At 43.9% G+C, this 12,979-nt stretch overlaps 1 protein-coding gene across 4 annotated transcripts in view; it reads left to right on the top strand.

Moving 5' to 3' along the window:
* Positions 1 to 12,979, top strand: part of Ttc28 (tetratricopeptide repeat domain 28) — an 818,517-nt gene that overhangs the window by 787,059 nt on the left and 18,479 nt on the right. For 3 of the 4 annotated variants that reach the window (XM_023711312.1, XM_023711311.1, XM_023711314.1), the window contains one exon: positions 12,170 to 12,349. The exons of the other annotated variant lie outside the window; for it this stretch is intronic. In XM_023711312.1, coding sequence (XP_023567080.1) covers positions 12,170 to 12,349 — 180 coding nt within the window. The remainder of the gene's footprint in view (positions 1 to 12,169; positions 12,350 to 12,979) is intronic. 4 annotated transcript variants of the gene reach the window in all.

The following is a 12,979-nucleotide window of genomic DNA, read 5'->3' as shown; positions in this document are numbered from 1 at the left end:
ATATAGTCTTGCTATGTGGTTCAGATTGATTTTGAACTCATTATGTAAGTTAGCAGGCCTTGAACTTGCAGCAATCCTCCTTCTTCACCTTCCTGAGTTTTGAGATTACGAGTGTGCATCACCACACCTGGCATAAAAGTCTGAACGAAACAAAAACATCCATTTTGTTTTAGTAAAAAAAAAAGAAGATCCCTGAGAAACTGGAGTCTAATCAGAGGTCCTCTTTGCCATCACTTTCAGCTGTTTATTTAGCAAATACTTACTGACACGTGCCAAGCTCTCCTGAACCTAGAGAAGCTTGCTGAGGGTGTGCAGGGTGTGAGAGCAACACCGCGAGTCGGTGCGCGGGGGCGATTCCTTCCCTGCTTGCCCAGGAAAGGGAGGCGGCTCCCTGGGCTCCTTCCTCCAGTGAGCCGCCGGTGCATGCGGGAGCCCACTAGAGGGCGACACACCACCATCAACCAGCCCCGGAGCGGTCTGTCAGCTGCCAGACAGACCTTCTCCCCTTTTCAAATGAGGCTTCAAATCAAAACCGAAAGTCCATGATTATGATTCACTGACACTTCAAGACTAAAACGATTAGCCTCTTCACATGGAGCATGTAATTATTTGAACAACTGCCTTTGTTTAGTCGCAGTCCTATGAATAAGGGACTAAGTCAGACAGTAGGAAAGTAGAATGGATACCGTTTTACCCTAGGCCTCCCATCAGCTTTTGATTTAATTTGGCTTAGGGGAAGCTCTGTGGCAGCTCTTTCCTGGAACAACCATACTGTCCTTTGCTGTCAGGATGGGGTGAGCATGTCCACTTATCCTTGAGGAGGGCCAGCTACATCTACATATAAGCCTTCATCAAACATTAAGTCAAATCCTGTCTGATACTCAAAGGAGGGAACTGTCACCAAGGAAAGTTGCGAGTGCCAAGTGTGAACGGCACTGGGATGTGGTTGTGTCTGCAGCGCTGACTTTTTTGTTTTGTTTTCCATCAAATTAGGCTGAAGGATAGTAATTGGTGCCTTGGACCTGGTCTTCCACACTGGCTGAGAAAGGACTGATGAGCCCAGTCACCCACAGGCGCAGGACCCCATGTGAACGTGCATTCTGAGTCTGCCTCAGAGCTCTGCTCCTGAGCCCTCCAACAGCATGCATATGATGAGGCGCTCAGGGCTGCTCTGGCCAAAACCACTCATCCACTCCCAGCCAAATCCTGCCTCCGACTGCAGATGGGCTTTGTCTAAAGCCAGGGCTGCATAAGCCAGGAATTCAGACATCAAAGCCACAGGAGGGGCTGGGGAGATAGTTCAGTAGAATAAGCGCTTGCCTGGCAAGCACAAGGTCCTGAGTTCAATCCCCAGGACCAGGAAAAAAAAAAAAGCCACAGGACAACGGGAAATTCCTTGGTTTGGTCAGGTCAGTCTTCAAAGACCCAGATCAGGCACCTTTCAGAACCCTGGAATATGGCCTTCTTCTAGTTGCAATGGCTCTGTCACCATTATTTTTATTTTCATTTATTTAAACTCTGTTTGCCGTTCAATTTAATTTGGCTAAAGGGAAGATTATAGGACAGGGAGAAAGTATAAATGACTTTTGCCAGAAAGAAGAATGCTATTTGTTTACCTCTGCTTCTAGACAAGACCCTTACACATCTTTCAAAGCTTGATGTCGGGGCCACTTAGATGGAGAACTGCTGTCCTAAACTAGGGAGCTCAGGGACATTGCTTGAGGGGCTCACCTGAGAGCACAAGCAGAGCTGTGGCTCTCCTGAGTGATGGGCCACAAGGAGAGCTTGGCTGTAGCTAGACTGTGACAGGAGTCATCCCGAAGACTTCGTTAGTGTTGGCTAAGGCCACTGAAAAGCCACACAGCTTGATGGATAGTTTGATGCAGGACAGATGAGTAGGAGGCTGAGCACCCTACGGGCTTGGAGATAGCCAGGGAAGTTCTCTCCAAAGAATCAGTCAGATAGAGACTCTGGAGTCTGGAGTGGAGGACAAGCCCCTGGAGACAGCAGCCCTGCCACCTGCTGTCTAATTGATTTCTGATTGAGACATCTGTGGATATATTCAAATGAGGACAGGCATCACCCAAGGACAACCAACATTTCCACAACCAATTAGGAGGAGGAAAAATGTAGGTAATTAGTTGCAAGCTGTTGGCATGACCAAAACCAGGAGTGTGAGCACCTCATGAAGATGAGTGAGTCCCCAAGGTAAGGGGTAGTCTCCCCTAGAGGCCACTCAGCCTTTGAGCCTTAATGATGTGTGTGGACCACATGTTTCTTTTTCTTTCTTGTTTTAATTGTATTTTGGTACAGGGTCTCACTGTGCAGCTCAGACTGTTTTCCTCCTGTTTTCAGCCACATGTTCCTTAAGTGGCAAGAATTCTGGGTGGGTAGCCGTCTGCTACCAGGCAAGCCCCTATGTGCATGGAGAGCCACCTGCTGGCTGGAGCCTGCTGAGCATCAGTCGGTGTGGTTCCCTGGTTTCCTTGTGGAAGCTGGCTGTAGGAAGATGATCACCAGGCCAAGACTCAGGTGACTGAGGGTAGCCTTCTGAGCCCCTGGATGGCGTCTTGCTTACTTTATTGTTGCTGGAGCAAAATACCTGACACCCACAAGTTAAGTGAGGAGAGATTTATTTTTGCCCACAGTCTATGGAGATTTCAGTCTCTCAGATGGTTCCAAGACAGTGTGGCGTGACAGAGGGGTATTCCAGAGGAGAAACAGTCCCTGGCATATAAGGCAGAAAGCATCAGGAAGCAGCAGCAGCAACAGCAGCAAGGCTGCCTTCTTTCTGTCCCTTAATTCCACCCAGGCTACAAGCTTTTTGGGTGGTGCCACACATAGTTGAGATGGGTCTTTCTTTGGGAGGGATGGGTCTTTTCAATCTTGAACATACAACCTGATGCTACACCCAAAACTACATTAATTCCAATCAATGGACTTAGTACCACACACCCTAGTATCACGTACCCTAGAGCCAGCCTGCTCCAAAAAGCCCCACCTATGAATGTATAAGGCTTTGCAGGGAACAGCTACATACAAACCATACCATCCTGTATCCGGCCCCCAAAAGATTCATTCACATCCATTATGCAAAAGGCATTTAGTCCATCACTAAGAGTTGCCAAAGTCCTAACAGTTTCAGCAGTGCTGAAAAATCCAAGTCCCAAGTCTCATGAGATTTAAGGCAAACTCAGCTGTGAGTCCTTGTTAGAGTCTGGGGAGATATCTGGGTGACCTAAGTGCCTATCTAGCAAGCACAAGTACTGAGTTCCATCCCCAGTACCACATGCCATGCTGGCCCTGGAACCTCAGGCACGCTGTGCCAACCACTGAAATCAGATGTGGTGCATGCCTGTAATCCCAGTGCTGGGGAAGCTGAGACAGAAGGCTCACTATGAGTCTGAGCTGCATAGCAAGGCCCTATAACAAACAAATAAATAAATAATTTTTAAAAATTTCAAAATCTCTTGGAAAAAAGAACCACATCACCTATAATGAAAAACCCATCAGAATCATAAAGGATTCTCAACATAAACCATCAAGTCAAGAGGAGCTTAAAGTGAAGCATTTCAGGTCCTGAAAGAAAACAACTTCCAATCCAGATTGATGTGCCCTGCTAAACTATCTGTCAGATTTTATGGAGGGATAAGATACTTCCATAATAAAGAACAACAGAAAAAAAATAATGACCACTGAACCAACCCAACAAAGAATACTGATAGATATTCTAGAAAGAGACAAAAATGACCACAACTTCAAAAACAACAACAGAAAGGAACCGCCAAGCACAACAAGCAATTAAACAAAGGGAAAACACAGGGAACTTATAGCAGGAAAATAACATGACAAAGATAAACCAATCAGTTATAACCATCAATATAAATGGCCTCAATTGGCCAATCAAGAGAAGCACACTGGCAGAGTGGATCAAGAAACAAAATCCAACAATATGCTGTATACAGGGAACACATTTAACTCAAAAGGAAATTCATAGACTGAAAGTCAAAGGATGGAAGACAATACTCCATGTGATAGGAACCTAGAAACAAAACAGGGGTAGCTCTTCTGGTTGCTGACAATTTCAACTTCAAATGAAGAATGATTAAAAGAGATTAAAGAAGGTCACTACATTCTTGTTAGGGCAAAACTGTAAGATAAAGAGATACAATCATAAATATATATGCACCCAATGTAGGAGGACCCAACTGTATAAGACAAATTTTAACAGACATTAAAAATCAATGAGCAATAACACAATTGGAATGGGGGATTTTAGCACCCCACTGTCACAAAGAGATAGATCAACTAGGCAAAAAATCAGCAAAGAAATAACAGAACTGAACCAAACTTGTGAAGAAATGGACTTAGTAGGCCTTTACAGAATTTTCCACCCAACATCAGAATGCACATTTTTCTCAGCTGCACATGGGACAGTCTCCAAAATAGACTATACTAGGATATAGAACATGCTTAAGTAAATGCAAAGGCATCAAAATCATCCCATGTGTATTATCTGACCATAGTGCAATGAAACTGGAAATTATTGACACAAGATATCCCAAAAACTCCATAAACAAATGAACATTAAATAACACCCTCCTCAACAATAAGTGGGTCACAGATGAAATTAAAAAGAAATTAAGCTATTTACAATCAAATAAAAATGCAGATACAACTTACCAGAACCTGTGGATGTAACAAAAGCTGTCTTAAGAGGGAGATTTATAGTGGTAGGTTCTCACATCAGAAAAACAGAATGAGGCCAGATAAACAATCTTATGATGCACCTCAAGCTTCTAGAAGAAGAGCAAGTCAAGCCCAAAGCCCAAAGAAAGCAGGAAATTATAAAGATTAGAGCAGAAATTAATGCAATGGAGACAAAGAAAACACTTCAAAAAGTTAATGAATCTAAAAGTTGGTTCTTTGAAAGAACAAATAAAATTGATAGCCCCCTGGTCAACCTTATCAAAAAAGGGAAAGAAAAAAATTAAATTCATGCAATAAGAAATGAAAAGTGTGAAATTACTACAGACCCTAGAGAAATTCAGAAGATCACCATTACCTACTTCCAAAGTCCTTATTCTCAAAGGATGGAAAACACAGAAGAAGTGGATAGATTCCTAGATACATATGAATAACCAAAGCTGAATCAAGAAGATATAAAAATTCTGAATAACCCAATATTAGTCAATTAAATTTAAAATGTAATTTTAAAAAAACTTACCAACCAAGAAAAGCCCAGGTCCTGGTGGATTCACAATTGAATTCTGCAAAAACTTTAGAAAAGATTTAATATCAACTCTTCTCGAATTCTTCAATGAAATTGAAAGGGAAGCAATTCTCCTAAACTCATTCCTGGAGGCAAGTATTACTCTGATACCAAAACCAGAGAAGGACCCAATGAAAAAAGAGAACTAGGGGCCAAGGAGATGGTTCAGTGGAATAAGCACTTCCCTGGAAAGCGCAAGGGCCTGAGTTCAATCCCTGGTTCCAAAAAAGAGAGAGAGAGAGAGAGAGAGAGAGAGAGAGAGAGAGAGAGAGAGAGAGAGAGAACTGTAGGCCAGCCCTCCTCATGAACATGGATGCAAATTTTCTCAATAAAATACTAGCAAACAGAATGTATCAAATCATTGAGAAAATCATCACAACCACATGGGATTCAGCCAGGAATGCAGAGATGGTTCACTACACACAAATCCATAAATGTGATACACCACATCAACAGAACCAAAAATAAATATCACATGATCATCTCAATAGATATAGAAAAAGCTTTGGACAAAGTCCAACATTCATTCATGATAAAAACCCTAAAGAAAATTGGAATAGATGGTCTTTACTCCAACCTAATAAATGCTGTCTATGACAAACCAACAGCCAACATCATGCTAAATGGACAAAAACTGAAAGTCTTCACTTTAAAATCAGAAGTAAGACAAGGATGTTCACTGTCATTACTCCTATTCAGTATAGTTCTGAGAACATTATCCAGAGCAATAAGACAAAAGAAAGAAAAGGAATAATGATTAGAAAGGAAGAAGTGAAATTACAATTATTCGCAGATGACATGGTACTCTCCATGGAAGACCCCAAAAACTTCGTAGATTTAATAACCAAATTCAGTAGCATAGCAGGATACAAAGTCAACACTCAGAAATCAATACCATTTCTATACACAAATGGTACAGAATGCACTGAGAGAAAAATGATGAAAACCACTCCTTTCACAATAGCATCCAAAAAACTGAAATACTTAGAAATAAATCTAATGGAGGAAGTAAAAGATATATACAGTGAAAATTGCAGTACTCTGAAAAAAGAGATTAAGGATTTCAGAAAATGGAAAGATATTCCTTGCTCATAGATAGGAAGAAGCACCATTGTGAAAATTGCCATACACCCAAAATTGTTATACAGATTCAATGCAATCCTGTTAAAATACCATTAGCATACCTCACAGAACTAGAGAAAATATTCTTAAAATTAATCTGGAACCAGAAGAGACTTATAATAGCAAGCAAAAGCAATCTTGGGCAACAAAGGCAAGGCAGGAGGCCTTAGAATCCCTGACTTGAAATTATACTACAAAGCTACTGAGATAAAATCATGATACTGGCAAAAAAAAAAAAAAAAAAAGACCTGTGGATCAGTGGAATAGGTTAAAAGATGAAGACACAACTACAAGTACACTTAGCTGCCTTATCTTTGACAAAAGGGCCAAACATGTGCACTGGAAGAAAGATAGCCTCTTTAATAAATGGTGTTGGAAAAACTGACTTTCCACATACCAAAGGCTAAAATTGAACCCAGGCCTATCACTGTGCACTAAACAATAATCAAAATGGATCAAAGATTTAAATATTAAAACAGAAACACTAAGGGCCAGTCAGATGGCTCAGTGAACTAAAGTGCCTGCTTAGGCAGAACACAGTGGCCCATCCCCAGCATGTCATGCTGGCCTCGCCCTCAGGGCACGCTGAGATGGTGATTGAGACTGGGCATGGTGATGTGCGCCTGTAATCTCAGTGCTTGGGAGGCTGAAAATGTAGTGAGATCCCGTAGATCCTGTACTAAATATATATGAAATTAAAACAGAAACACGACATCTACTGGAGGAGGAAGTAGATAGAAATCTTGAAGGCATAGGGGTAGGCCTAGGTTTTTTCATGAACAAAAACCAAACTGCATGAGAAATACTTCAAAGAATCAGCAACTAGGACCTCATGTCACTGAAAAAATTTGCACATCAAAAGAAATCACCAATAGAATAAAGAGAAAACCCATGAATTGGGAAAAAATTTTAGCCAGTTGTCCCTCACATAAAGAACTTCTATGCAGAGCATATAAAGAATTTTTAAAAAGCGAGCCCCCCAAATTCAAAGACCCAATCAAAAAAATGGGCATCTGAGATGAGTATACACTTCTCAGGTAAAGAAATACAAATGGCAAATAAATATATGAAAAAATGTTCAACATCATTAGTCATTCAAGAAATGCAAATTAAAACAGCACTGAAATTCCATTTCACCCCAAAAAGAATGGCTACCATCAACAAGTCAGCCAATAACAAGTACTGAAGGGTCTGTGGGGAAAAAGGAACCTTTCTCTACTGTTGGTAGGAGTGTAGACTGGGGCAACCATTGTGGAAATAAATGTGGAGATTCCTCAAAGAACTAGAATTTGAAGTTCCATTTAACCCATCCATTCCTGTTAAGTATTTTTCCAGAAGAACTGAAAACATCATTCCATGGTGATATTTAGCAACACAATTTGTCATAGTTAAATCTTGGAAACAAATCAAATGCCCATCAACTGAGTAATGGATAAAAAAGATGTGGTATTTTTATACAGTGGAGTATCACCCAGCTATAAAAAGATAAACTCAGGCTGGCGTGATAGCTCAGCAGTCCAAGTGTCTGCCTGGCAAGCGCAACAACCTGAGTTCGGTCCCTGGTACTGCATGCTGTGCCAGGCCCATGTGCTGGCCTCTGAAACTGGGTATGGTGGCTCACGCCAGTAATCCTAGTGCTGGGGAGGCTGAGACAGGAGGAAAAAAATTATTTATTTGCTACAGGGTCTCACTACACAGCTGAGACTCATAGTGATCCTCCTATTTTTAGCCTCCCCAGTGGTGGGATCACAGGTGTGCACCACCATGACCAGACTTGGTGGTAACTCAGCACACCCCGGGGGTGGGGCTGGCACTGCATGCAGGACCAGGGTTCCAGCCCTGGTCCCTGCTCTTGCCAAAGCAGGCACTTAGTCCACTGAACTATCTCACCGGCCCTAAAATTTATTTTTTAAAGATAAACTCAAGGCTTTTCTAGGAAATGGGTGCAAATGGGTGCAACTAAAGACCATATGCATAAATGAAATAAGTAAGACATGCATGTATACACATTGGATTGTCTCCATAGTGTGAGAACCTGAAAGAGTAAGCAAAATCTGAATGGTATAATAGATATTATGAAAGGAAAAGAGTCTGTTCAAAGGGAAAGAACAACTGGGCTGAGGAAAAGGACAAAAGAAAGAAGGAAGGAAAATGATATATTTATGTATATATGCAGGATAGCTTAGTTAATTTTACTGCTGATTTCTGCTGTTCTATTGAGAGGAGCAGTTAATGATTAAATTTTTTCTTCTCATTTTTAATTTCTTATAACTTTTTAAACCAATTTTTCATACCTATATCTGGTAAACTGAACAACTAATTTGTAGACCACTTTATGCCATACACCACCCATGATTGAATTCCTATTATTTTGTTTAGTGAAATTCTGTATCATTTCTAATTTTTTGCTTTACTAGTTTTTTTCCCTTTAAATAATAATTTTTAAAAAATTGTGAACTCCAAAGAGCTTGTGTAGGGGCCGGGGAGATGGCTCAGTGGAATAAGCACTTCCCTGGCAAGTGCAAGGGCCTGAGTTCAATCCCCGGTTCCGAAAAAAAAAAAAAGATATAAACACAAAGAGCTTGTGTGGCTCTTCCCCTATAGCACTCTCAGTGATTGTAGCCCCCATGTCTTCTCTCTTGAACTGGCTTTTCTCACCTCCTAAAGCTTTCCTTAGATGATCCACATTTCTGGTTTCTCAGATGGGAGACTTCACACTAACAGCTTCATAGACTGGCCTCTCCGAGCCACACTGTCAGGCCTCCCAGGTCTTATGAAGTCTAGTGGAAGCCTTCCTAGTCTTACAACTCTTGCATTCTTCATGCAATAGAACCAGTGCCACATGGATGCTGGCAAGGTCTGCTACCAGCTGTAGCAGTAGCCAGGCTGCCTCCTCTTTTGGCTGTAGAGGTCAAGTGCCTGTATTTCTGAGAACTGTGGACCCAAATCCTAGGAACAAATTATCTGGGCCAGTACCACTCTGCAACATGCTGCTCTGGGACTCTTTCTCTTTCAACTTTTCACATTTGAAGCTGTACAACCTGGAGTGCTGCTGGTTCTGGTGACGTCTTCGGGCCATCGTTTCTATTGTCCAATTCCTTGTCAGCAGCCAAGTTCTCCCCTGCTCCATCTGCATTCTCCAACTTTATATGGAGTTTCCCTCCTGACCAAACTCAAAACATGTTAAATAATACTGCTGGGCTATTTGCTCTTGATTCTCAAGATACAGCTGGCTAAAAGCCCTCAACAGTAACCATTGCCACTGCTTCAACATTAGACAAATCCCTTGAAATTTTTTCCGTAAGATTAATTAGTCTGCTGCCCTTAGTCTCGCAAAAAAAATCTCTGGACATGAGCAAATTGCAGACAAATTTTTGGACAGAACATAACATGATCTGGAGTCCAATGGCCAAGAGTCCTTCTTCCCAATTAAAACCTCTTCAGCCTGGTTTCCTCTGGCTGTAATGTATCAACATTCTGTTCTTCTAAGCTTATGCCCAGAATCTCCCATCAGGTTTAGCTTACAGAATTCCAGGGCTGCTACTTCAGCTAACATCTCCAACCTCTTCCTGTAAGCCAATTCCAAAGAGCCCTGACTCTTATGATTTGTTACAGTCTTAACAATAATCTCACTCCTAAAACTAAAATCTGTTCTGTTTTCTTGCTGCTGAGACAATATACCCAATACACAAAGTAAAAGGAAGAAAGGTTTACTTCACCTAACATTTTGTAGAAGTTTCAGTCTGTAATCCGTGATCTTAAATAGCAAGGGGGCACAGCAGAGGGGCATCAAAAAGGATAAACAGTCCATGGCAAGGCAGGCAGGCGACAACAAGGCAGCAAGCAGCAGCCTGCCTTTCACCTTTCAGCCCATCCATCCGGGGTGGGGCTGTTTTCAGTAACTCCACTCAGTCACACACAGAACTCTGCTGGCTTCAATCAGTGAACTAATTTAGTGCCACACACCCTTAATCCCAGTATATTACACCCAAGATCTAGTCAGCTCCAAAAAGCCCCACCTATGAACACTTGCGGACTTGCTGGGACATCTAAATACAAGCTATAGCTTCCACCCAGCCTTCCACTGTCTGTTTTTGGTTCCCTTGGAAAAGTGCTGTCGTGACCAGGGATGTGTCCATGAGGGGGTGTGTCCAAGAGAGGTCAGTGGCCTGCAGCATGATGCCTAACCAAGCCTGCCTAGGGCGTGGGCTTGAGTAAGAAGGAGCTCAGGGAGAACCTGCGGGCTTGGGGATGGCAGATTGTCAAAGCCTTGTCAGTGGTATGTGTGACAGCCAAGAGTGGGCTACATTTGCATGTGGCAGATAGCTGACAACCCCCACACACATACCATGTTGCCCACATATCTTCAGTGTAGCTCTTATGGAGTGGTAAGCATTTGCCACCATTATAGCTACTGACCGTGCCACAGGTTCACTGGCACACCCACCCAGCACCGTGGTAGCACTGCCTTCCGCAGGGACGGCAGTGCACAGCCTCTGCAGGTGCAACAGAAGCTCTGGGCAGGGGACACAGTATGCAGGGCACACATGGGCCATGGCGCCTGCAGCCCTGCTCACTTCCTGTGCAGACCCAGCGTTACCCTCAGATAGCACTGGGACCAACTGGGGTACAGTCTGGCTTTCCCTTCCTGTAGTCCCTGCGCTTCCGTAAGCTTTTCCTGGGAAAGTGCTCTGAAAACAAACCTAGCCTAACAATTTTAATTTCTTCTTTCCTTCATCGTAGCTAGAATTTTTTTAAAAGTCATGGGGATTTGTGTATCCTGGATGTCCCACCAGGCATATGTCACTTTGGGTTAGCTGAGTGTTTCTACCACCTTCAGCCAAGTGCCCAGGGCAGCAGGCAGCTGGGTCACACAAGCATGCTTGCTTCTTGGGGGCACAGCTTGTCAGTTCTGCCTGAGCAGGATGGGTGAGGAGAAAAGAAGGCTTGTGGCTTATCTGTGCCCTCATCCCCTCCCTCCGGCTGCTGGGCAGTGGCTGCATCTCATGCCTGCATTGCCTGAGCTGGGTGGATCCAGTTCTCACAGAGGCCTCCTTTTCCTCTTGAGTCCCAGACCTCAGTCTCCATCACTGGCCATTTTGGAAGTGAATGTGCCCGTAGAGAAATGGAATGAGCAGTTGTCTGTCTGTCTCCTCAGAAGAGGGGCACAGGTCACAAAGGTCCCAGGGCCCAATCCCTGGCCCTTCTCCAGGAGATGCTATCCTCGTCCCCTGAACCTTCTCTCCTCTGTGTTTCTAGCCTCTTGTCCCTCGAAATGGAGACCACATCCCATCCTGTGGAGTCCTGACTGCCTGTTTTGAGAGGGCCATGCCTATCCTCATTCCCTTGTCTCGCTATTGTGGTGCACCATCACACCCCAAGAAGCATGTGGATCTACTAGGGTCCACCCTCGTCTTTATGGGCCACCTCCTTCCTGGCTGGTGACACTACTCTGCCACCTGTCCCAGGTCATCTGCTTTAAGAAACTATCTTCTCAAGCACAAGGGCCTGAGTTCTATCCCCAGTTCTGAAGAAAACAAAAAATCATAATAAGAAGCTATCCTCTGACCTCTCCTGCCAGGCAGCAGAAGCTCCCACTGTGCCTACCCACCCAGCCAGGCCTGGGGCAAGCACGTCTCTCAGTAGTGCCCCAGCAGTTCCCAAACTCCACTGTCCCTGCCTGGTCATTCTTGTGCTCTTTGGCTGGGTTCCGGGATGCTCATGGTGTCCCGAGGCTCCTGTCTCATGGGTCATCTTGTTGTGCTTGCTCCACAGGGCCTGATGCACTCCAGTGGCCCTGTGGGCCGGCACCGGCAACTGGTCTTGGTTCTGGAGGGGGAACTCTACCTCATCCCCTTTGCCCTCCTGAAGGGCAGCTCCTCCAACGAGTACCTGTATGAACGCTTCACCCTCATCGCCGTGCCTGCTATTCGCTCACTTGGCCCATACTCCAAGGTAATGCACTGAGCCCTGGGACTGCCTCTGGGGCGAATTGAGGCCCCAGGCCCCAGACATGGGGTCCTCACAGGTCCTCATTAGCCCCTTTGTTGAACTTGGTTGTTGGCAGCGCACATGGGTGAGTTCATGCCTTTTTGAAGATCCTAATTTTGACTGTCTTTGTAGCCAAATTGATATTTTCTCAAGAGACAGAAATAGATGAAAGTAAAAGAAAGGATTCTCCAGTTCTTTGTTGCTGACTGACTGTGGATCCCAGTGAGCTGGGAGCTGGTCTTCCTTACTATGTGCCACCCAGTGGCCAGCTGCATCCTCACAGTTCCACTGAGAAATGAGAGGGTGTCCTCCTGCAGAAAGACTGTTTTGATGACAACAGTGCAGGACTATCTGCCAGCTCATCCAGTGATTTGGAGGAGGCCTGTTTCCAGGCAAGCCCGGCATTGCTGTTACACAGCTTAAGGTGGCACCGATCAGAGCTTCCTTACTTACTTTGAAATAACTTGCAACATGATGTTTCACAAGATGTGGCAAGAGTTATCGTGAAGGAAAATGTTGAGCTTTGTTGGGGGACCTGTATCCCAATAACCTGGTTTGCCCTAAGTTTTCAACCTGTTTTTGATACAGATGCCT

The sequence above is a fragment of the Octodon degus genome, unplaced genomic scaffold (genome assembly GCF_000260255.1).
Source record: "Octodon degus isolate 3935 unplaced genomic scaffold, OctDeg1.0 scaffold00021, whole genome shotgun sequence".
NCBI classification, from domain to species: Eukaryota; Metazoa; Chordata; class Mammalia; order Rodentia; family Octodontidae; genus Octodon; species Octodon degus.
This window is presented reverse-complemented; position numbering and strand designations above follow the sequence as displayed.